Source organism: Sinocyclocheilus anshuiensis, unplaced genomic scaffold, assembly GCF_001515605.1.
Source record: "Sinocyclocheilus anshuiensis isolate Anshui unplaced genomic scaffold, SAMN03320099.WGS_v1.1 scaffold343, whole genome shotgun sequence".
NCBI lineage: Eukaryota > Metazoa > Chordata > Actinopteri > Cypriniformes > Cyprinidae > Sinocyclocheilus > Sinocyclocheilus anshuiensis.
This window is the reverse complement of record NW_015549598.1, coordinates 446,425-472,379: the sequence shown is the minus strand read 5'-3', so window position 1 is coordinate 472,379 and position 25,955 is coordinate 446,425. Positions and strand designations below refer to the sequence as shown.

Here is a 25,955-nt window from a genome sequence, read left to right as displayed (position 1 = left end):
ATGGTTCCTACTTAGTTTTCTATTCAAGCAATCAAAGTGTGCACAACTTTACGCGTTGAATATGGTCCAAATAAAGCGCTGAGGGAATTAACACGGACGAAAGGCTCGGACATGGAGGCGCGTGCGGAATCCGGACGCAAACTGGTGTGTAGTTGAAGCTGTCCTCTCAAAGACGTTTTTAAATCGGGGATTTCAGCCTCACATCGATATGCATTGTGTTTAGTGGCCTAAATCGGTGCGAATCACTGTAATACGAGAATTAGAGCGACATACGCCACACTAGTAGTTTAAATGTAATAACGATCGGCTCGTAATGGTAAACAGGAAAGGACATGTTTCATAATATTACAAAGAGAGCAAGATGCTCCATATACAGACGCTCGTGCGAGACAGCACACATTGTTGCCCCGCGACCCTCGTGTCTAATATTCATCGGGAAGTTTGAACTCGTTCACGCTGATTTGACATGTATTCATTATATAACTGCTGTAAGATGGTCGACGATTAAGGCCTGAATGTTAATCATGGAATTTGACATTCGTGCAAATGATAGAGCATCCCAGCGTTACATCTCACATCCGAGCACAGAATGAGGCAGGTTCTCTTCATCTTCATCTTCATCATATGTTGTTTTCATCCAGCGCTCGACCTGCAGAAGGATGTACGATGAGAACGAGGACTTGTCAGATGTGGAGGAAATCACAAACATCAGGGGCTTCAGTTTGGAGGACAAACTTGAGAGCAATTTATACAACAGTCAATTTGTTCAGTATATGGAGGGAAAAGGTACGTTCTTTTACTTTTTTGTGTGTATATTGCTTATTAGTGCAATTAATAATTATTATATTCTTAAATATTGGGGTTTTTGTTCTCCTATTGGCACCTGCAAATATAAGTTGTATAGTCGTGCTCATCATTTGATATTAAATGGTTGATATTAAAGGCATAGTTCACCCAAAAATGGAAATTCTGTCACTATTTACTCACCCCCCAGTTGTACCAAAACATGTATAAGATTTTTCTTCTGTTGAACATAAAAGATGATATTTTGAAGAATGTTGCTGGTCCCCATTGACTTCCATAGTATGGGAAAAATACTATAATCAATGGGGACCAGAAACTTTTTGGTTATCCATTCTCCAGAATGTCTTCTTTTGTCTTAAGCAGCAGAAAGAAACTCGTACAGGTTTGGAACAACATGAGGGTGAGTAAATGATGACAGAATTTTCATTTTTGGGTGAACTATCCCTTTAATAATGAAGCACTTTTGAACAGGATCATTTGTGTAAATTCTGTTTTTTAGTTTTGTCTTGTGGAATATATGTAAATATCTGTTATGTCAAATAGCATCCAGTGATTGAAACTAATCTTTCTGACAATTATAAATTGTGCCTACAGTACATAGTTTATTTACAAAATTAAAATTGTATTATATTTGAATAGATTAGTTTTAGTGGATAGTGAAGAAAAAGCAGCCAAAAGTGACCAGCATTCATATGAACCTCTTGAGTGTGGGTTTATATATAAGAAGATCGATCACTATATTATTCCCAATCTGCTATTTGAGTTGTTTCATAGTTTTGATGACTTTACAATTATTTGAAAATGTGGAAAATTGTCATAATGAATGAGAAGTTGTGTCTAAAGTCTTGGTTTACATGTAATACTTGGGTCATTCATATACTCTCTATTTTAAAATCCAGGGATTTGTTTTTTAAACACAGTCTAACTTTTAGCAACCACTTCTTTTGTACCATCCTAGATTTTACTTATGAATATGTTCAAAGAGAGGCACTGCGAACTCCACTCATATTTAAAGCCAAAGATGGACTGGGAATTAGGTAAGAGCAAGTAAAACGGTTTTTATTTCAGATAGATTCATACTTTTTACATTGTGAATCGCTCATCTGAATTGTTTCATGCACTACAGAATGCCGGATCCAGCATTTACTGTAAGTGAAATCAAGGGTTTGGTTGGTAAGTACTATTAAATTTTTTTTTCCATCTAAAATGAACAGGCACAGTTGTTTGACTGTAATCAGATGAAAAGCAGTAAAACGTTTTGATAACATTGTTAAACTTTACTTTTCATTTCCATTGTCTTTTATTGCGTTTTCTCTGTTTTATACCTAACCAGGCCTTGCATTATGCATGAACAGGACAATGTTCTGCTGCTGTATTATGAAACTAAACACATGCACCATGTCTGTTCTGTGTGCTGGTATTATAAAGAGTACATATGCACTAGTTTATCTGGCTGATCAATTTGATGTTGTCATGCACATACATACAAAGTCCATCTTACTCCTTATTAGGGTTGAGGAAGAATGTAAGCTGTCTGAGCTTTGTATTTACTCACAGATTTATGGCCTGTACATTGATTTATGATGCTGGTAAATAACTTTGTAATTATCTGTGTATTAAGAGGGTAATGAATAAAAAACAGTGAGGAATATTTATTGGCTGTACATTTTAGAAAACAAAGGTTCCAGTTAGAACCAAAACGTTTAAACTTAGTTGTATAACTTCACAGCAAGACCTGCTCAGAAAATACAAAAATTGATTAATAGCAAACTTTACGTCCTCTTGTGGTGATACTATGCATCTGCAACTCAGTATAGGCCATGGCATGTGCATCTGAGTCCTTAAAAAAAATGTTCTTTTCATAATGATTTTAGGTAACACTTTATTTCGATAGTCCACTTTAGACATTCTACTAACAGTAAGTAACTTTGCAACTACATGTCAACTAGCAGTCATTAGAGTATTACTAGACTGTCTTGCTTAATATATTCTAACACTTTATTTTGATGGGTCCACAACATACAACATACTGACTATGACAAACTTTGCAAGTATATGTCAGTTTATTCTACTAAACCTAAACCTAACCTTACAGTCTACTCTGAAAGTTAGTAGACATGTAGTTGCCAATTAATGAGAATTAGTTGACATGTAGTTACAGAGTTACTTATAGTTAATAGAATGTCTAAAGTGGACTATTGAAATAAAGTGTAACCTGATTTTAAATCAGGTACCTATGAAAGCCTGTTCTGCCACAGAATAAAAACATGAAAGCAATTGTGATTTATTTTTTTGAAATATTTCTGAAAAATCTGAAAATTCTGACATTTTTCTCAGAATTCTGAGTTTACATGCATAAAGAAATGCCAGAGATAAACTCAGAGTCATAATACTGAGAAAAAAACGTTTTTTTCCCTTGGAGTAGCAAGGGAATCGCAGCTCTGACTTTTTCTCTCAGAATTTCAAGAAACAGTCTGAATTTTAAGATAAGAGACACAATTTTTTGTATTTGTTTATTCTTTGGTGGAAACAAGCTTCCTAGGTTCCTTAATCCATTACAGTATAATTAATCTCGCTTCAGCATGAAAAACTAATTTTAATAGAAATATTTATTCGAAAGAACTTCTTGTATTGGAGAGGAGTAGCCTATCGAGTGGTAAAGTGCTTGTCTCTGCATGGATGTTCAGGCAGCAGGCGAGCTGTTGACGTGATGGATGTTAGCACACAGAAGGGCTCAGAGATGAGCATGGCACAGTTCGTCCGCTACTATGAGACGCCTGAGGATGAACGTGACAAGCTGTTCAACGTCATCAGCCTGGAGTTCAGTAACACCAAACTGGAGAATTTGATCAAGAGACCAACTGTGGTAAGAGACATGGTCGTTTTTTTTGGTTGATTTGTCGCTTTTCAACATTCATTTGCTCTAAAATGCGCAGTTGCCATTTAAACATGATTTAAGATGACATTGTGACTGCAGTCTTTTCTTCAAAGTATCATACATGTCAGTAGGTGTGAATGTAATTGGGTAGATGAGAGCAGGTATACTAGTAATGCTCCGCTCAATAAATTAATTAGTAATATCAAGTCAAATAAATTAGTAATAATTTATGGCCCAGTGATATTTGCCAATGCCATTCAATCTTAATACCTTCATGCAATTTTGGGGTATTTTATTTGCAATAAATAAAAAATAAAAAATTCAATGTGATGAATATTTGAAATAAAGCTAAAATAAAATACAAATATTAGCTGAAGAGCTTATTTTAGTTAGTTGCCAAGTCAACATTTCTAATTCCGTTTAGGTTGAGTCACTAAAATTACTTACTGGAAATAAATAAAAACTAAAACTGAAATAAAAATAAATTAAACCTAAATTGTAATATTTTAATTAAACCAGAACTAAGGGAAAAATGACAAAAGCACATAACAGAATTACTATAAATGTAAAAAGAATTGCTATGAAACTAAAAGTATAAAAATAAAAGCTACTTACAAATTTGAATAACAACTATAATAGTATATCAGTAATACTAAAATAACTGCACATGCAAAGGGCGACTGTTAATAATAATAAAGTGTGGAAGTTAGAATTTCAGTTATTGTTGTAAATTAATCTAGTTGTTAAGCATTTAAAAACTTCCTTTGTATCTTTGGGTTTTAATGTTTCTTATGCCCGTCGTTTTATTTTAACGTATTTCTGATTGTCTTTAGGTGGATCTGGTGGATTGGGTGGACAATATGTGGCCGCGGCATCTTAAACAGAAACAAACCGAAACCACAAACGTCATGTCTGAGATGAAATATCCCAAAGTTCAGAGGTAATATTTTAGTTAATTTTTGGAAAACAATTAGGAATAGACCTTTTTCCAAAGACTGTGATGACGCATTTACTGTTATTACCATTAAAAAAAAACCTCAGTTTTTTATTTTTTCCTTTTTTTAAAAATGTAATGTACATTTATTTCACTATACTTTGTGTTATATTATGTTGGCATTAAATTACAGACACATACAAAAGACACACATTAAATTATCTCTCAATATTTTTCCTCTTTTGTAAAGTAACAGAAATGCTATTGTGGATTTTTTTCTATTAGTATTAGATAGGGCTGCACGATTAATCGAATGCGATTGTCATGCGCATTCCTTTGGATGGAGATTTACTGCTGATCACAGAACCGTGCTTCACTGAAAGATACGCATGACGATCGCAGCTTCTGTCGAATCGCGATCTCGATTCCATTTCGATTTATCGTGCAGCCCTAGTATTAGAGCAAATGGGAATGCAAAAATTATATTTGTTGTAGTTTCTGTTCACCACTACCCAACTTTGACTACTTCCGCTTCTGAGAATCCCAGAAATGTGAAAAGGGTCCATTAAAGCCAATGCTTTCCCCCCTAGTGTGTCCTGAGAAATCACAGGCTCTCTGACGAGTTAGGCTCTGTAAATGGCAAAAAAAGGACTGGAGAGAAGAAGAAAATTTGCCATTTGGAGATCATTATTATCATTATTATTTTTGCAATTTTATGTGCATGTTTCAATGCCCATAAAGGTTTTGTTGCTCTTCTGTCTGCTCCGATTTCCCTTCAGGAAGTATTTTGGCTTTCTGACACAGTTCAAAGCTTGTTGAGTCGATCTGAAATCCTGCGTCAGTCAAAGATGAGGTCTGCTCATCTCCCACAGTCCCTTGTTTTGCTCCTCGGCGCATGCTGCGCATTTCTTTGGCCTGCAGCTGGCTGTGACTCCATCAGGTTGCTAGGCAGCACACTTCTATTGCGGAGAAGAGGCGGATCTTCACGGGCTGCTGCAGTATCCCAATGAATCCTCCTTAGCCAATCAGAATATCGCATGGGAGTATTTCCTCCACAGGAAAGCCCACTCTCTCTCTCTTTCTCTCTTTCTCTATCTCACTTTCCCTTTGACTCCCTCCTCCTGACTCTCTGTATTCATTGAGCTCTTTATAAAGGAAGAATTCAGCGCTAAAAGTCACTTCAGTTCTCCTCTTTTGAATTACACGGGCAGATGTCAGAACGGTAAAGTGCTTCAAATGGGGATGAACATTTTCTGGGTATGTGTCTTTTATTTCACTGAAAACTATGGTGTGATAATTTAAAGAATCCTTTAGAGGTCTTATTATGGTTTGGTATAGTTTGCTCAACTTTCTTTGCTAGTTTTATGAAAGCGTGACCAATAATTTGTGGTCTTCTACTTATGGTTATGCGGTCTGGTGAAACACATGTTTGTGAGGGTTGCATGTGTGGTCTGAAATTTTATAAGCTCACGCAGCATGTTTGTGCACATCATGGTTATAGTTTTGTTTTGGCTGCTTTGGTGCATCATCCCTCTCACTGACTGGATGACACTGGCTGCAACGGTCACCGTTTGAGTTATCTATGTTCATATAACAGAATTATTGATGCATTTCTTTCTGCTTTGGTGTCATTATACATGTATACAGTTATAGAATATGAAATGCCGCTCAAGTAGCCAGAAAATGCAATTCTGCACAAAAATAAGATGTGGCAGGAGATGAAGAGTCAGATTTAAATATTATATTATTTAAATATAATGTATAATATTATATTTGTTTACTGTTTCACATGGGGCTTTATATTAATTGATACAATTTTTTAAAATAACATTTTATATTAATGCTAAATTTGTTTTTATTAACTTTATTATTATTTAAAAAATTATTTAAATTAATATTAAAATTCTATTAATATGTTACACAAGGGGCCATTTTTATATTAATGTTACACATATTTTTAAAATAAAATAAAAATATTTAAAAATGTTACATTTAGTTTTTTAGTTAATATATTAAATTATATTTAAGTTCTTACATATATTATTATTTTATATATATTATTAAAATTCTATTAATATGTTTAACATGGGGTAATGTTAAAAAAAATGTTTTAATAAAAAATTTAAATACTTCATAATGTTATGTTCATAATATTTTCAAATTAGTTTTTTATAATATTTTATTAATATTAAAAAAAAAAAACTTTTTTATTAATATTAAAATTCTGTTAATATTACATTTTTATTTTAATAGTCACAATAATTATGTCATGACCTCCGTGACAAAGTGTTTAAATCCATAAAAAGGGGTCATTATTACTGCATTATTAGGCCTTTTGTGAGGGTACTATGTAGTCATTAATTATTTATTCATAACCTTTCATCGAAGAGCTCCAATTATAGGATGTAACCTCTGAGGGTTCAGGTTGCAAGGTATTACCCTAGTGTTACATGCTGCAGCCTGCAGTTAATGAGTCTAAGAATGCTTTTGCCTTGTTTGTATTATGGAACACATCTGGATTCAAAGTGCTCAATGTGCTTGTTTGTTGATGCTGTGAGTGACATCATCTGCCATTTACACTGCCAGAACTTCAGCTGACACAGTCTGATGTGCAAAACTGTCTGGTAATAATTCAACAGTCAGCTACATTTCTAACCATTGTGAAATCCTTACTTTGGTGACCCTAAATGTAGAAGTCTCATTTCTCAGGCCCTCAACCATCTGGGCTTGCCTAAATTGATGCCTAATAATTTTTTAGTTCACGACGCCCAGCGGTGAGCGATGCCTTTTGCTCATTAGAGCTAACGGATTTCTTCACTTACTTCTTCTCCCGGCTCAGTGGGACAGATTTTAACCAGACACTGAGGCAGTTTGGGGTTTGATTAATTTCGCTCCTTGCTAAACGCTGCGGATGACAAATGCATAAGCCGCAAATAGCTTCCATCCCTGTTCTGGTGCTGAGATGGCTTCATCTGAAACAAACCCATGTCCATTACTATCGTTCTGTATGTTCTGAGAGAGAAATTAGCCTTGATTTATTGCTGAAACAATTTTTTTTTGAAATCATAATATTTTGCTGAGCTTTGATAACGCTGTTGATTGAGAAGGGGAAATTCCACTGTGTATGGTTTTGAAGGTAATATTCATTTTGAGTTGGGAGTTGAACATTTCCATGGTGTGGTTACTCCCAGTTGCAAATGCAATCTTTTTTGTCAGGACTTAGAAACCGCATTAGGGATATATCGTTCGTCTCTATTTATGCAGATGTTGCGAATCACCATTGTACTTTCCCTGTTTCTCTCTTTCTGTAGATACTGTCTGATGAGTGTAAAAGGCTGTTTCACTGACTTCCACATCGACTTTGGCGGCACATCGGTATGGTACCATGTCTTCAAAGGAAGGAAGGTAAGTGTTTGGTAGTTAGTGGTGCTTTTACTATTATTATTATTGGCCATACTTGGGGTAGGGGTTTGTTTATGCTATTACTTTCAAAGCTATTATGATTTTCTGCAGGATTGTCTTTGCTTGTGATCTGTAAAGATCAGGTATCTAGAGGCCCTGTAAATGAATCTCTTTCCAGTTTGCATTGTTGCATCGCCGCTGGGGCTGCAGCGTCAGCAGAAATGGTGCTTGTGTATGTGTGTGTGTGCGTGTGTGTGCGTGTTAGGTGGAGGGTATCAAATAATAACCGCTCTGAAAGGTCAAAAAGGAGTGGTGGCTTGTGCAAGAAAGACGAGAGTGACACATGTATGACTGAAGGAACTTCTAGGAAGAGTTGTAGGAGTTTATGCCTGTTATGTAACCCTCCTGCTTTCACAAGAGAATTGAACCAATTTCACTTGCAAAGAAATTGCAAGGTTATCAGCTTAGTAATTTTTTGTCATACAACATACAGTGGGGTCCAAATGTCTGAGACCATTAGTAAAATGCTTTTATTTAGCATGTTTATTATTTAATACAATTTTACATTACATATTTTGGTAACACTTTACAATAAACCTCCTTAGTTTATTCTTCTAAACAAGCATTAATTAATCATAGTTAATGTTAATTGCAACATGTACTAATACATTTTTTAAATCAAAACTTATCTGTTAATATTATTTAATAAACCTGAACTAACAACAATGAACAAACAATGAACAGGTGTATTTTTATTAACTAACATGAACAAATATTCATAAATACTGTAACAAATGCATTGTTCATTGTTAGTTAATGCATTAACTAAGGTCAACTAAGAAAGGTTATTTATTGTAAAGTGTTACCCACATATTATTAGCTAATATTAATAGTAACAATTTAAAAAGCAGACTAGAAATAGTAAAGTATTTTTTTTTTTATAAATCCTGAAACTTTCTGATGATTTCCAAGTATAAATAAAATAAAACTTTTTGACCCAACTGTATGTCTGCTTATTAATTCAATTTGTAGACATACAGTCTTTTTGTAGCATTTTTGTATTATAGATTTGATCAAGAATTGAAGTGAAAAATTCTCAGTTGCCACCTAGAAATCTTCATAAGTACAGAATCTTCCTAAGTTTGTCATATTGTTTCTTTGTTTTAATGTTAATGTTTAATGTCCTACAACTTTGTAAACTTTGTACTTTATTTATTTCTTTGTATAAATTAAAACAGTGGGTCAGACTTTTGGACCACAGTGTCTGTTCGTGAATAAATGGAAGAGATAAATAACTTGCACATAAAGGATTAATGCTGACACGAGTTTGTGAATTATTAATTTCAAAGAAGAAAAATCATATCCCAGTTTAGAATCACACCTGCATTTCTCTCTCTCTTGTTCTTCAGGTCTTCTGGCTGATTCCTCCAAGCCCACACAATCTGTCTCTGTATGAGGACTGGGTGCTGTCAGGCAAACAGAGTGATATCTTCCTGGGTGACCGTTCAGACAGCTGCCAGCGAGTAGAGCTCAAACAAGGCTACACGTTCTTCATCCCTTCAGGTGACGCACTGAGCTTGAGTGTATATATTTAAGGAAAACGGAAGAGGATGGCGGTGGCAATGCCAAGGTCATGGGTTCGATTCCCAAGGAATGCTTGAACTGATAAAATGTGTACCTTGTATCCAGTGAAAGTCGCTTTGGATAAAAGCGTCTGCCAAATGCTGAATTGTAAATGTAAATTTTTGTTATTGTTTACTCACCTTCATGTTGTTCTGAACCCCCATGCTGTTTTCTGTGAAGCACAAAAGGAGAAATTCTGAAGAATCTTTACAAAGCTCTTTTCAATACAACAACAGTTCTTCATCATTGATTGTCTGTCAAGTACAAAAGAAGCACAATTAAAGCCATCCCTTTGACATTTGTGCTGTATTCCAAGTTTTATAAAGTCATACAATACTTTTTGAGAGGAACAGACTGAAATGTAAGTAATTATTCCACTGAAATGTCATTCGTGTTTGTGCACGGATTTAAGAAAATAGCGGCAGGTTTGACTTTAGTGACGTGCATACGATGAAGAACGGAGAATGACATTATGAGAGCAGAAGATTTTTAAGCCCTTGTACATTTTCTTTCCTGAAATTGAGCATTCATATTTTTGCTCTCGTGTGTGTAGGTTGGATCCATGCCGTCTACACTCCAGAAGACACCCTGGTGTTTGGCGGGAATATTCTACACAGTTTTAACATTCCCATGCAGCTCACTGTCTACGAAATTGAGAACAGAACAAAGGTAAAGCATTCATTTAAAAATATAGATAGTTTGATGATTTATCAGCCAGCGTTTAGGGATCTGTCTTTTTAATTTGATGCATGTGGAAGGGAATTCTGATCAATGTGCATCTTTCGGAAGTTGTTTCCATGTACAATATTTATGAGTATATAGTACAAAGTGCTGGGTAGATTACTTACAAATTGTAGTCCGTTACTGATTCCAAATTATGTGACAAAAATTGTAGTCAGTAACGGAATCCATTACATTTAACATTTTAAGTAATATAATCAGACTACTTTTTGATTACTTTGTTTTGACCTAACTCGTTTATTACATTGTTTTAAGTAGGATAATCTTGTACCATACTGATATAAAAATACAAAGAGAAAGAAAATTCTTTGTCATATGATGTTGCTAAAAATAACATTTATTTTGTGTATTTGGTGTAATGCAATGTGTTTATGCGGTTTAAGGTTAAAAAAACACATTATTTTCCACATTGTACATTATTGTTTCTCCTCTATGCCCCGCCTTTCTGAAACGCGTCGATTTTTACAAAGCTCATCGGTCTGAAAAGCGAGGTGTACGCTGATTGGCCAGCTATCCAGTGCGTTGTGATTGGCCGAATACCTAAAGCGTGTGACGGAAATGTTACGCCCCTTACCATACTGTGATGCCGTGTCCCGGCCGGTGCGACGAGACAAAACCAATTAAACCCATTACAAACGAGGGATTTGTTTTATCCAGTGGGGACATATTTACAGATTATAATGATTTATACTGTGTTTTTACGCGTTGCGTTGCGTATCGCGCCATGTAAACATAAAACCATGTCTGCATTTGTGATCGGAGAAATGACAAACAACAAGCGCTACTCTACACTGCTCAAAACTCGCGTTTGAATCATCAGTGGCAAATTCTTTAAATATGAAAACATACTTACAGGCTGTGAGTCAGAAGCGCCAGACTGTCCTTGCAAAGTTGGAATTGCCCCACTTTAAAGAAAAAACCTTTGTGTACAGCATTGTAGTCTACTCTCCCAGGTTCAGGAAACAGTCCTCCATAAAATGCGCTGCACACATCTGAATATTTGGGTTGAACTGTTCTGGAACAGTGTTGTAAATACAACTTAACCACTGATTTCTCGTTTTGTCCTCTTTTGGAAGGCCAAACAAAGTAGTTTCGCTTTCACAACGAAACACACAGCGTCTCCACGACATGGCGGCGGCGGCAGCAACAATACTACAGCGAGAATCAAAGTTACACCTTCTTTCTTTGCGTGAACATTTGGGCGGTGTTATGCAAATCTTCCCACACAGTGACGTAGACATGTGGGGGCGTGTTTAAACGAGGCCTTTTAGGAGGGCGTGGACGAGTCTTAACTTTTATAAAGAATATCTCTTTAGGTTTGAGACTTTAGTCTTTGCAACTTTAGGGATCTTATCTATGCACGAACAGCTTGTAACACTCCAAAGAGAAAGGAAAACTTGAAATTGCATCATATGACCCCTTTAACAAGATGAAGTGCATTAAACGTAACATTACGTCAAAGTTTCCCAAACTGGGGTTTGTGAAGAAACTGCAGGGGGTTTGTGAGTTTAATGAAAAGCTAATAAATAATAACAAATTTAAAATTTAATAATTTTATGATCAAAATAAGCACTTACTAAAAAAGATGAAATGTTTTATTTGTTTTCCTGCATGCCATGTGACCATTAACCAACGTCAGAGAACCATAAACATGCAAATGTCATACTTAATTATTAACTGATTACCTTAAAATCTCAAGTAAATATATTAGGTGAAAGAGTTTCAGCTGACAAAAAAGTTTGGGAATCACTGCATTACATGTAATTGTAGTCTGATTATGATTATTATAAAATGTAATATAATTTAATTACAAGTACTTAATTTTTGGAACCTGATTACGTTATCCAGACTACATGTAATCAGATCTAATTGTAAATGCCATTTATATTGAGACTGGTACTTGATGCTATAGATGTGGTTTCAGTTTTTTGAGACAAAAAGGACCATCTTTTCCCTGTAGCATCACCAGAACCTCACCAGAGTGTGATCCCAAACTGCATAAATTTGAGAGGATTGAGCCTAAAACAAGATTTTAGGCAAAAATTCAAATATTAATTTTTTTTGCTTCTGATTGGCTCGGATGCTTACCGTAAAAAGGCTGTTTTAGCGACAGCACTGGACACCTTTGATGTGTTGTGACATTTCAAAGTGACAAACCAGTTATGGTCGCTCACTTTCTGCTAGCAGAAGCTCCAGGACACTTTGATGTGCTTTGCAGGGCTTAGAGCCGGTGGGCCAGGCTATTTTTATATTTGCTAGACAGAGCAGCCAGAAAAGAAGACAGATCGTGGCACTGGCTATGTTGTTCCAGGGGCTGCATTATTGCAGTGCTCTAAATTTAGCGCTGGCTGAAGGAGGTATGAGGGAATGAGAGCACAAGCCCTCCATAACTCTGAGAATGCGAGTTTCCTCCCTGGAGAGGAGCCGGAATGGAAAGATGTGTGCATGAGAAGCATCTTAGTCATGTTGTCGTTTTTCTCATACTGCAAGAGCCATCTATTATGAAGCCAGTTATATTAGTTTTATATGTAGGTTTTAGGTTCAACTTTATAGTAAGGTTTAATTTCTTAACATTAGTTAATGCATTAGGTATCACAAACAATGAACAGCAATTTTTACAGCATTTTAAAATGTAGGTTAATGCTAATTTATAATGTACTTATTCATAATATATTAACTCATGGTAATGTATACAACTTGAAATCTTAAAAAAATGTATTAGTTTATGTAGAAGTTAGGGCTTCAAGATTAATCAAAATAAAACCATAATCACAAAATAGCTTAGTGTTATTATCAAATCAAATTAATTAAATCAATATATATGCCGCTTGTCACACTGAAGTATGGCACTGTTTAAAAAAAATTATATAATTTTAAATATTAGATTTTTAATCATTTACAAAGATATTACAATATTAATATTTCTTATTTTTATAGTAGCAGTAATAATAATATTTTATCATTTTAATTTTATTTTAATAATGATGATAATGATGGTAACAAAAATAATAATTATAAAATTAAAAAATAAATATTTTACTACTACTACAAAAAACAAAAAACAAATAAATATAATAATAATAATAATTTATTACTTTAATTATTATTATAGTTAAATTTATATATAATGTGTTGGAGAGGTACGTGAACTGCTTGACCAGACGTTCGCACCTGAGCCTGGAGTTTGGTGTTCACGCTGGTGAGTTGGCTAAACTGACAGCAATTTGCAGTGACAAACGTAATCAGAAGTCATTTTCCAGTGACGGACAGCGTTGACAAATGCACAGTAATGTGATCTGCCAACTACTAATGGGAGCGCAGACGTGAAGCTTGCACAATCTACCAATACACTGATACAGAATGTCGGCTAGCAACCAAAAGAACAGCAACTTGGTGACATCCTGCAAATTAATCAAAGAGCACTCCCTTTATAATCACACTTTACCAATTAGTGATTGGCTCTTTTATTCAGAAGGTGGGGCTTCCTTCAATAGAGCAGCCATATTGAGCATTGCATTTTTCCTCATTCAAAACTATAGGAGTGACACGTCTTGGGTATTCTACAGTCTTTGCAGGAGGTCTGGCGGTTTTGAGCGGTGAGTAGATTCTAACTTAAACATCTCTGAATGGCCATCGCGTTCCAGAAATCAACAGATATGTCTGTGATTGGCTACATTGCTCAACACTGCAAACACGTTACAAATGGAAACTTAATCGTTTTTATTTTATATTAGTTGTTCTTGTTGCTTTTCTACAATAGATGAATAACAATTTATTTGTTTTTAGATATTTTATGTTAAGATATTTCTTTTTTGCGGGAGTGCCACAAATCATTTTATTATGCCGCATCCCGCACACACAAGTCTCTACCCGCCCGCACCCACCCATCAAGTCTTGTCCCACGCTGCACTCTGTTGTGTTGGGCACCGTGGGAGTGCAGGTCTCTAGTGTAAACTGCAGAAACGATCCATAAATTTATCCATTTTAATCACTCTTACTGAACTCCACCAGTAGTGAGCCAATCTACTAAGTGAGCCCTTCTTTGCATTTTCAATCTCAGAAAGTACATGCAAGTTCCCATGTTTCCTAATTTCAGTCATACCACTCATCAAGATGATTCCTAGGATTGCTCAAGGCCTCGTCTGGTCTTTGTGTAATTTTTGGTGATTCGTTTTCTCTTCTGATTTTTATTTAGCTGAACCCAAGCTTGTAACTGAGAGTCTCGTCTCTGCTCCTCGGCTGGATATGGAGGAGGACTCGTGTGAGGCGCGGTTAGAGAGGACAGAGGGGACGACCCAGCCCTCCTCAGCTGTCTCTCCCTATCAGACCTTCAAATCACCGGCCAATGATTCTGAAGACAGCTTCAAGTCCCTGCCTTTAGAGTGTCCCAAGACTCCGTCTGGCTCACCTGGAATGGAACATTCCGGCAAATGGACCCACTTGACAGAGTTTGAGTTGAGTGGACTCAAGGCCTTGGTGGAGAAGCTGGAATCCCTTCCGGAGACAAAGAGATGCGTTCCAGAGGGCATCGAAGATCCACAAGCACTGCTAGATGACGTGAAGGTCTTTATACATTTTCCACTTGTCATTTGTTTTGTCTCTCACTCAGTGCCTTGAATTGACATCACGATTACTGCTGCCTGACTCCGTTTTTCTTTTCACAAGGAATAATAAATGGAAGTAAGCACCTGCTGGGTGGTGCGGTGTAGTTGTAGACCTAGACTTGTAGGTTCAGGTAGTAGGTTCAGACCCTTGCAAGAAACAATGCATTGCAATGCACTCAAAGTAAGGTTGTTGCATTAACTTACGGCGACATTGTGCATGGCTACACCAAGTCCAAGCCTTCAACATTAAAAACATGCACAAGATTTTAAAACAAATCAATGCATTTCTTTTAACTCCTTTATACCAAATCTGAAATATACGGTTATCTGTTTTATTTAAATTTGTAGGCTCATTTGTAGGCAATTATTTGAGTTAAATATTTCAAATATGTTCAAAAATATTCAAATATTTTAAATTATATTACAAATAATAAAGTATAATTTATTATGTATTAAAACACAAAATATTTGCACACCAAATATTTTCGCACACCAAAACTATTCGCAATTTTTTTGATTTTCATCATCAAAAAAAATAAAAAAATAAAATACAATAAAAATAGTGTCTGAACTTTTTTTTATATAGGCTATATATTTTATGTTGTTCTCAATTTTGTTTTATGTCTGCTTCTTGAACAGGTTGTGCTGAAGGAACATGCAGATGACAATCCAAAGTTGGCTATCACTGGTTCACCTATTGTATGCTGGCCGAAGAAGACAGGCAAGGTATGAATGTTTATGCAGAGTGATTAGAAACATTAGTATGTGGCTGAGCAAGATTGTTTAACCTAATTTTAAGGTCATTAATATGATTTACATATTGCAATGTTATCGGTTAATTATACTTTAGAGTAAGACAGATATGGATCAAAACGTGTTATGAAGGTTTTGCGGTCTCCATTCCTTCCTAATTTTGCCCCCTTCAGATTCATGGTTGATGTTGAAATTAAGAATACGTTTAGAGGATTTTTGTTTTAAATGCCCCTTTTTGTTGTTGTTGTATTACCAAAATAGTTGTGTTGTGAGGTGTAGATTCTGTGGAAATATTATTTGCAAAGGCAAAGCGGAACTTTGCCTTAGTATTTCACTGGAATGATGAATCAGCTTCAGACACAAGGGAAGTGTTGCCAGTCCCCCAAAATTAGACCTGACCAATCACACGCAAATCTGCGCTTATAGACTTGTTTTAGTTTATTTCCCTATTGACTGTGACACACGCGATTGGATGTTGGCTTTTGTTCTCCCCCCACTTCACAACTCTAAAACTGTCTCGACTACTAAGCCCAGCTGCTGAATTTTCGCCTCCATTGTGTCTGTCTTTTGTAATAAAATACCATCTGTTCTTATACTGCCCCAACTGGCCTCTCTTCTTTACCCCATGACCCTGTTTGATCACTTCTGTTCTGCATGCTCGCTTCCTATTGGTTGTGTCTAAGCTGTGTTGGTGCATATTAAAGAGCCTGTTTTGCATATTGCACACCCATTGGCTCTGCCGCTCTCCTCTCCCCTCCCACTTCTTGGAACTCCCCCTGTTGCATATTCATGAGCATGTCTTGCGCTAGCCTGTGTGTTCTGATGGCTAAGGAACAGAAGGGAGGGCTGTGCCGTCTCGCAGCCAGTAGCAAGCCAGAGCTGCAGCCATGTCAGTTAGCTAAGCGCTGAGAGGACTCTAAGAGCCATGGCCATGTCGCTGATCGCTGACGAGGAGGATTATGAGAACTCGGATGCTGAGCAGGTAGTAACGTTGAGCCTATGGGTCCTTATTCTCAAGAACAGAAGATGCAATAGGTTGCATGTAGCAGTTATTTGTGTATATTTGCAAGTGTAACTGAAGTACACGTGATAAGTGAGCTGTTAGAGCTGTCAGAAATGTTTATGGTGAGCACTGATAACTACATATGACTAACACACGAGTTCAGTTTTGAGCCTGGTGCTCATTTTGATCCAGTTTGACATTGTTTGATGTTTATTTTGCAATAGTAAGGTCACATTTTTGCCATTTTTCTCACTGAACTGGAATGAATATCTCAGCAGGTTGTTGAAACATGAACCTAAACTAGCATTTCTTGATGCTGTAAGATCTTGTTAGGTACTTTCAGAAGTTGCAGATGAAAGTGAAATCAGTGACACTTCATTTGTGGAAGCTGTGATATTACTATGTGATATGATAGTCATGCTATGTTAGCCACTACAAATGCTTTCTAACAGTCACAGTTGATGTTTTAATGCACACTGCAGTGTTTCAAAGGCGTGTGGTTTCTTTCAATACTTTGCATATGTCTGTTTGTGCGGCTGCCCACGTGAGACTCTCCCATCGCTTGTTTTATGCTTGCGGTTGGGCGAATCTTTGATTCTCTTCCAGGGAATCCTTTTGTATTCCTCTTCTGTTGAAAAACTACAAATGCATTTAGCTCCAAATGCTGTCGCCACTGAGGAAAGGATGCAGCTGCTAGATTATCGTCATTTAATCCTCCATCATTAGGATGAAATCCATCTTTGTGGCTTTTGTAAAAACGTACAAAAGTATGTTTGTCCGATTGCATACATTTTTACTCTCACCGCTCGTTCCAGATAATTGTATAGATCATTGTGTTATTCAACTTCCTCAATTTCCAGGATATTTTTAACTGTTTTGGCCACAGCCCAACAAGGGCCTCTTTGAGCCGGTCCTACAAGATGAGCGCATGGGGGAGGGGCGGGACAAAGAACCAACGTGAGTAAAAACAGTCCAGACATGTTCCTGTTGTGAACATATTTAGTCCTGGACCTGTAGTTATGAAATTATAGGTGTATACTGAATCAGACATAATTTTTTGGGATATTAGATCTTGCATACATCAATACATCTGGTCTTGGATGCTATTTGACAGTGTATTGGTGTAATATCTGCCAAGGAGATATTGGTAAACCACTATTTAAACCTTAAAACACTTTCTTATTTACTAACTTGTCAAGTGACTTTCTTGGGGGCGTAGTAGTGATCAAGCTAGTTTTTGGTTTGTATTAGTAAATCTCCAGTTTCTTGGTCACCTCTTCTTAGGACTGGCTCTGCAACGTTTGCATTTGTTTTTGTATTGTTATATTATTCGCCCCCAGTGAAAAGGCTTTATTTTGCTGATATCTGCCTCGTCAAGTTTTGTGAGTTTAGTGTTAAATATCAAGTGTAACTTCACACCCTACCAATTAAATTTGCCTTGCCATCTCTGCAGCTGGGTGTGATTTGTGATTTTTGCTGTTGTTTTTGCAGTATAATTTTAATGAATATTAATTTGGATAATGTTCTTAACAAATAGGACAATTATTAAATAATTAAATAAAAAAATAAAATAAAAAAATAAAAATCACCATTTATTTTAGCCAACATCCAATAGTTCCAAAAGAAGAATGTTATCAGCAAAACGGATAAACGATGAGTTGGTTGACCTCTACTTGGAAACTTTGATTTTGGGTGATGGTCTTGTGGGACCGTTAATGAATTTTCAAGGTCCTTTCTTTAATCTGGGTGAAACCAGCTCTTACAAATGCAAACTCACGACATCCAACACATTAACAAGAGATATTAGATTTGGCCTGGAATGTTTTTCCCACTGGCAGCCACATAACTGTCTCCCTCTTCACCGGCTCTGCTGACCACATGCCTGTATTTGTGCTTCTGTTTTCCTCCATCTCGGTTTCATAACACATCACATCTGAGATGTTGTGAAACAGCAGTTTCAGTTTTCTGATATTTGTGGACAATTTCAAGAACTCAACAACAACAGTATGTATGTGGTTGTCATTTTTTTTCTTTCATTTCATCCACGTAGGAAAAACTAATGTGAGGCAAAAATCAATTCTACTACCAGCATCAAATTCAAAGCTCTGTGCAAACAGGACTTTTGACTCTGACTGAAGAGCTAATTTCAACTCTCTGGGGCAGAGGAATCCACTTAGACTGTTTAAAAGCAATGTACTTATTGAGGAGGTGGGGTTGAACTTTCCCCCTCTGGCTAATGTGATTGTTCATGTTTTCCTCTCCATTACTGAAGGTTCCTAATGAGGGTGGAGGCCAAATTCATTCTCATCAATCACCCTGTGTCCCATGGTGCCGTAGGAAAGTCTTGCTGTGGGTGCTGGGACAGGCATGGCTTCTGCTTGATGTAATGGGGACATGGCAGCCCATGGGATGTGGAATATAGCTGTTTGAAGAATAATTCCCTTTGACTTTCTTGAGAGTATATAAGTGTGTATGTATTAAGCTTACTTATGATTTATAGTCTAAATGCACTGTTGCCATTTTGGCCTGATGGCCAAGAATAACATAAAAGACGAGTAAAAGCTCTATCAAAAAGGAAACAGAATCAATAATGGAAAGTGCTTCACATCAAGGAGATCAAATGGCAAACATAAATACACTTATATTCATTCTGACATCCCTGCTACTGCTGCTGTTTCTCCTCTGTTGCATAACACGGCTAAATCGGTGTTGGAATATTTGTGTTTCTAAGGAAACACAGTTTACGTTTATGAGAAATGCTGTTAGGAATAATATTCGTTGGCTGGTTTAATGCATGTTCCTGCAGCTGTATCCTGACTTATTGTTCTTTAATTGACTCATAATTAATAACAACAGGGAATGTCCTCCAACTTTACTTGACTGACACTGTGGGCAGATTTTATCAGTATTCACAGAGTAGTAAAAATGCTTTCTCATGTTCAGTGCTGCTGTTCTCCTATTTTTGTTCTTTAAAGTGCCTTGAGGGCATATAAACAATTTGAATAACTGCACATACAACTAAATCTGAACCATATGAACCCACTTTCAGAGTGTGGGGTCTGAAAGTCGATAGGTCTATGTTCATTATGTTTGCATTCCCTTGACTGTGTGGCATTGCATTGCATTACTGTTAAAGTCAGCAAGCAGCTCATAAACAGATCATGTTCATCATGTCCTGGTTTCTAAAAATGTTTAGTTTGCTACATGTAAAACAGGTTGAGAAAAGTTTAATCTTGTTTCTCATTTTCCATTCTGTGGTTCTATGTTTCAGCCACGGCCGCTTAATCGGCCAAAATCAAAGATGGGCTCGTCTCCATCGGCTGCTGCAGGCTCAGCAGCGGGAGGAGTGAAGCTCTCGTCCAGCCGCGGTTCATCTAATGCCCGGCGCAGACGGACACGCTGCAGGAAGTGTGAGGCATGTACACGCAAAGAGTGCGGGGAGTGCCACTTCTGCAAGGACATGAAGAAGTTTGGTGGACCAGGCCGCATGAAGCAGTCCTGTATCATGAGACAGTGCATAGCGGTCAGTCTGGGTACTCAACATCAGATTTGACCCTTGATCTGCTGAATGACATGTCTGAAGGAACTAACTGCCACACTGTCTGTGTTTTGCAGCCTGTTCTACCTCACACTGCTGTGTGTCTGGTGTGCGGAGAGGCTGGGAAAGAAGACACGGTAGAGAACGAGGAGGACAGGTTCAACATGATGCTTATGGAGTGCTCTATCTGCAGCGAGATCCTCCATCCAGCATGCTTGAAGGTTGTTTTCCTAATTAGTCCACCAAACAATTGGAGACTGTAATATCTGAGCCATAATGGCATCAACAATTTTTCACATTTAGTCTTATTTTAGACATACAATGTTGTTCTGTTCAGTAGAAACTTATTCTGTTCTGCTGTTCAGGAGAAGGATTCTGGTGGTGTTGTAAATGACGAGTTGCCAAATTGCTGGGAGTGTCCGAAATGCAGTCATTCTGGAAAGACGGGAAAAGTAAGCATCACTGTCCTACCTAACAACATAAAAACATAAGCCTAAATTATGAAAATGGTGATGATATTGTTAACTCTTAGGTAGGGATGTAACGATTACCGGTTTGACGATAAATCGTGATAAAATACCCCACGGTTAGTATTACCGTTTCATATTTTAATTATCACTATAACCGTATTCGATTACCGCGATTTGAACAACTGAGGATAAATAAATACTGTACTGCACAGGGCTCCAGTGTGTGACCAAATGGGCGCATTTTGCGATCATTTTTTCTGCCGGTGCGACTAAATTTTGTGTGCGGTCGCACTGGCGTGACCACCGCATTGTTTAACTCATAAGCGCTGCATTTCTGTTGCATGTGAGAAACATCAAACGGCAAACGAAACTGAAAGCATAACGAAACCGCGTGACTCGTTTGAGCTGCGCAGCTCTTCGAGTGTAGAGCCTGGTTTAGCCTATACTCCCCGCGTCAGGAGCGCGAAGCTGCCTGCAGCAAAAATGACACGAATATTGAGGAAACGATGGATGGGGTTCATGCTAAAGTAAAGTAAAAGACCGCTTCTTAAACCACAAAAACTCATTTTATTTGTTGTTTGTTGATTTTAAATGTAAAACTTGGTGAAATGATTTGTGTGTCAGTACTTTTTGAAAATTTCCAGGACATTTTAACAATACCGTGATAATAATGATAACCGTGATCATTTTGGTCACTATAATCGTGATAAGAAATTTTCATACCGTTACATCCCTACTCTTAGGATAACAAGATATTACATTTCTGATATAATACATAATAGATATAAACTTGTCTTGTCTTCTTTCCCACCTTTTGGTCACAAAGCAAAAAAGAGGCCCAGGGTTTAAGTACGCCTCCAATCTCCCTGGCTCTATGCTCAAAGAGCAGCGAATGAACCGGGACGTAAAGGAAGAGCTGGAATCAAACATGTCTACTGAGTCCTACACCTCTACTGTTTCACCTGTCATGAAGAAGAAAAAGACAGAACGAGAGGACAATCCTACCTGCAAGTCAGAAGATGCATTTAAGAAACGTTCTACCAAATTGGAGGACAACCCACTCCGCAAGAAGAGAAAACTCTTTGAAAAGGACTCAGACTCAGATTCCAATGTTAAGAAAAAGGTAGCAAGACAATGAATAAGTAAAAGCAAATAAGAGATGAAATAATATTTTTTGCAAAGCATGTATTTTGACCCTCTTTTAAATCCACAGAAGAAGCGCTCAAAGCCTGAAGATCTCTCAGCCTCTAATGTCCTGGGACAGATCAAGACAGAAAGAGAGGATGAGGAGGAGTATGATGAGGTTAACAGACAAGAATTGGAGAGGAGAGCCTTCGGATTTGTGCCCTCAGAAGAGGAGGATGGAGATGATGAAGAGGAGGAAGAAGAAGAGGAGACAATGAAGAAGAAGGGTAGTCCAGACGAGAATGGGAAGCTTGAACACAAGACCTCCGCTGCATGGGAAGGTGACCAATCACAGGGTGGTTTTACCCAGGCAGGGCCCAGTATTGACTTGGGTGTTGATGCACAGTTGAGGAGCCAGCGAAAAACCAAACGTAAGCCTCGCCTGCCCAACAAAGAACTGAGCAAAGAACTAAGCAAACAACTCAATCAGGAGATCCAGAATACAGAGGACCGACTAGCACATCAAAATGGCAGAGCGGTGAAGACAGAACCAGATAGTGATGGAGAGGACAGAAAACCACTGAAGAATGGAAGCAGCCATCTGAGAGACTGGCTGAGGCCTAAGCGGGAACTAAACGGATCATTGCGAGAGCAGCTCCCGGTTAGTTGGATCAGGACTACACCTACCCCTGTCATTCGGCCAAAACCTTGCCGCTCTCCACCGAAATGTGTTCAGATGGAGCGTCATGTTATTCGCCCCCCTCCGATCAGCCCCCCTCCGGATGGGCTGCCCCTAGATGATGGGAAGAATCACGTAATGCGGAGAGAGGTGTGGATGGCAGTGTTCAGCCACCTCACACACCAAGACCTGTGTGTCTGCATGCGGGTCTGCAAGACCTGGAACAGATGGTACGTCTTCCAGAAACTAGATAAGAAAGCATCATAATGTTGTGCTTTTTAAGTTGCACTTGCACTATAGAGAATGTACTTTATACTGCAGTACTACATGAGCATCCTTTTCCTCCATTGGTGCTTTCATTGGTTTACTCCCTAGCTCTCAGACTTAACCACACCTTTAACCCTTGTCCTAACTAATGAAAACACTGGATTGTATTTGGGTCACAAGAATGAAGTGAATCTTTTTTTACTTTCAGTTTTACTTTTGTGGGTCCTCCATGTTATGTATATTCTAAACACACAATCTCAACTTTGTAAGATGCAAGTCCTCTGTCCTCTGTTCTCAGGTGTTGTGATAAAAGACTTTGGACCAAGATCAATCTGAACCGATGCAAGTCAATCACTCCACTCATGCTGAGCGGCATTATCCGCAGACAGCCGGTCTCCCTGGACCTGAGTTGGACCAACATCTCTAAGAAGCAGCTCAGCTGGCTAATCAACAGATTACCTGGTACAATCACACTTTTACTTACCAGCTAATTTGTTTAATGTTGTAAAGTTTTTTGGGAGTTTTGTTTCAATGCATCTCAGGTTCACTGTATAGCTGGATTCCTTTCCAGCTGTTTTGACCTGTGTATATCCTAATGGTTTAGCCTTTATGTACTTGACACTCCAGTCTTGTTCCCGGAGATCTATATTCCTGCCAAGTTTAGCTATGACCCTGATCAAGTACACCTGAACCAGCTAATTAATATCTTTAGGAACTTGATTATTACAAACAGGTGTTTTGGAGCAGGGTTGAAACTGAACTCCAACAACAGGATTGGGCACCCCTGATGTATGCAAACTCCACTCTTGTGTCCAATACTTGCATAACACCTTTGTGTTGGTTTCCTGGCAGGTCTGAGGATTCTGTTGCTGGCAGGCTGTTCGTGGGCAGCTGTATCAGCTTTATGCACATCCAGTTGTCCTTTGCTAAGAACTTTAGATGTGCAGTGGGTAGAGGGACTTAAGGACAACCAGATAAGAGACCTACTCTCCCTGCCGACAGACAACAGACCAGGTACTGAATGATAGCATTAATTGCTGTTTATGTCCATTATGTACTCTTGACCCATTTAGAAGTTCTTTATCTTCTTATTTTGCCAATTCATAGCGCCCCCATGTGTACACAGGAAATAGTACAGGCACATTTCTGTTATATTGTTTAAAAATTGATTGTAAAAGATGCATATTGCTGTCTCTCAGGTCAGTTGGACAGTAGAAGTAAACTGAGGAATGTGGAGAATCTCTGTCTAGCTGGTCTGGACATCACAGATACATCCCTGAAGCTGATCATAAAACATATGCCTTCACTGTCCCAGTTGGATCTTAGTTACTGTAACCACATCACCGACCAGAGTGTCAACATCCTCACGGCAGCCGGCACCACGACCAGAGACTCTCTCACTCACATCAACCTTTCAGGTATGCAGGTAATGCTAAACCCCTCACATAACAGGTTAGACATGCTAACGGACAGTGGAGTGGGCTGGAAAACAAGTATGCATACATTGTGTGTGTATAGGCTACACAAACTCATCTTAATTTGATAAAGATTGCCATCTTGCTGTTTTATGCATTGCATCTTGGGAAAAGCATGATGCAAGGCCACTGCTCTTCACTCGCTACTAATGTAAATCTGAGCGGCTATGGCTCTAAATCCCCATTCCTTTCCTCCACAGTTTGTAACAGAGTTACAGACCTGTCGTTGACCTACTTCAAGCGCTGCGGAAACATTTGTCACATCGACCTGCGGTACTGCAAACAGGTGACCAAAGAGGGTTGTGAGCAGTTCATCGCAGAGATGTCCGTCAGTGTGCAGTTCAGACTGATCGAGGAAAAACTACTGAGCAAACTGAGCTAGTCAATAAAGACAGTGACAATAACTTGACCTAGAACCCAGGGAACTAACAATCTCGCCCTCCATTTTTTACACTTTTTCAACATAGGATGGGTGGAGCGTAATGCACTCCACAGAAAACCAGCAAAGACAAAAATGACATTGCTAAACAACACACTCCAAACAAAAGCCTGAATTCATCAACAGAGCTCACAAGTGAAGAAATGTGTTCTTCTCTGGTGGCCAATTCAGCCTTCCAATCTGTTTTTTGTTTTCAATTCGTTTAGTTGTGCTGCTAAGGCAAACGTTTATTGATTTTTACGTTTACAAGGCACAGCTAACGGAGCGTGCCAATGTTAAAATGCTGTTGAAAGGCATGTTTACTCATATTTTGCATAAATGTTATAAAAAAGGTTTTATAGTCACACAGTGCAGTGTTGCAGTGACTGTTATTTTCTTTCTCGGAAAAGAAAAATTCTAAATGCATGTGCTTTTTTCGTTACCATGCAAACGTTAAGCGTCATGCAGTATTAATTTTTGTATCAGAAGGGATTTCACACTTTATGTGCAGTATTAAATGCACTCATATATAGACTTTATTGACAGTATTCAGTCAGTACAAAGTTTATTTTTTTTCTACGCAGTAGGAAGTTAAGCAGATCCTATCTATACTAGCTATAGTAACTGTGCAGATGTTTTTGTAATGTTAATTTAAGATGTGATGTCTTCTAATGTTATAAGATGTTCTACAGGTACATTCTCTTTTCCATAGGACTATATTACTTATCTGGGCTTCTTTAATATGTATATATCTGGAGGGAAACATATTTGCACTGTTTGACCTTAATAAATACTGATATTTTTTCCAGTATCGATGTTTTGCTTCACGGAATTTTGACTGTGAACAACTTGGTGCACAATATAGAGCATCAGATTATTCAAGGTAAACAAGATTTATAAATTAGCCTAAGATCCGCCCTGTTGAAAAAACCAGCATATGCTGGTTAGGTATGCTTTGATGCTGGTTTAAGCTGGTCCTTTGCTGGTTTGTGCTGGTCCTTTGCTGGTTTATGCTGGTCATGTGCTGGCAAAAGACCAGCATAAACCAGCAAAAGGACCAGTTTAAACCAGCAAAGGACCAGCATAAACCAGCATCCCAGCGTCAAAACATACCTAACCAGCATATGCTGTTTTTTTCAACAGGGCGGTTCAAGCAATTATGATTTCCCGCGTACCTTTTTGCCGCTCTTTTCCTCACTCTCATGTTAAGACTTATAATTGAGTAAATATAGGACAGGTTA

General features: G+C 37.8%; 1 protein-coding gene across 1 annotated transcript; it reads left to right on the top strand.

The window, feature by feature from the left end:
• On the top strand, positions 1-25,624 carry LOC107658591 (lysine-specific demethylase 2B-like). Its single transcript, XM_016447193.1, is given in 22 exon segments — positions 1-144; positions 642-786; positions 1,763-1,841; positions 1,931-1,977; positions 3,492-3,670; positions 4,516-4,622; positions 7,928-8,021; positions 9,428-9,581; positions 10,195-10,315; positions 12,419-12,444; positions 13,495-13,581; positions 14,578-14,945; positions 15,626-15,712; positions 20,014-20,265; positions 20,358-20,501; positions 20,646-20,732; positions 21,577-21,873; positions 21,964-22,784; positions 23,120-23,283; positions 23,674-23,835; positions 24,021-24,239; positions 24,497-25,624. Coding segments are annotated over 22 exon segments (3,855 nt in total). The 5' UTR covers positions 1-111; the 3' UTR covers positions 24,679-25,624.
• Positions 25,625-25,955: the final 331 nt, after the last annotated feature.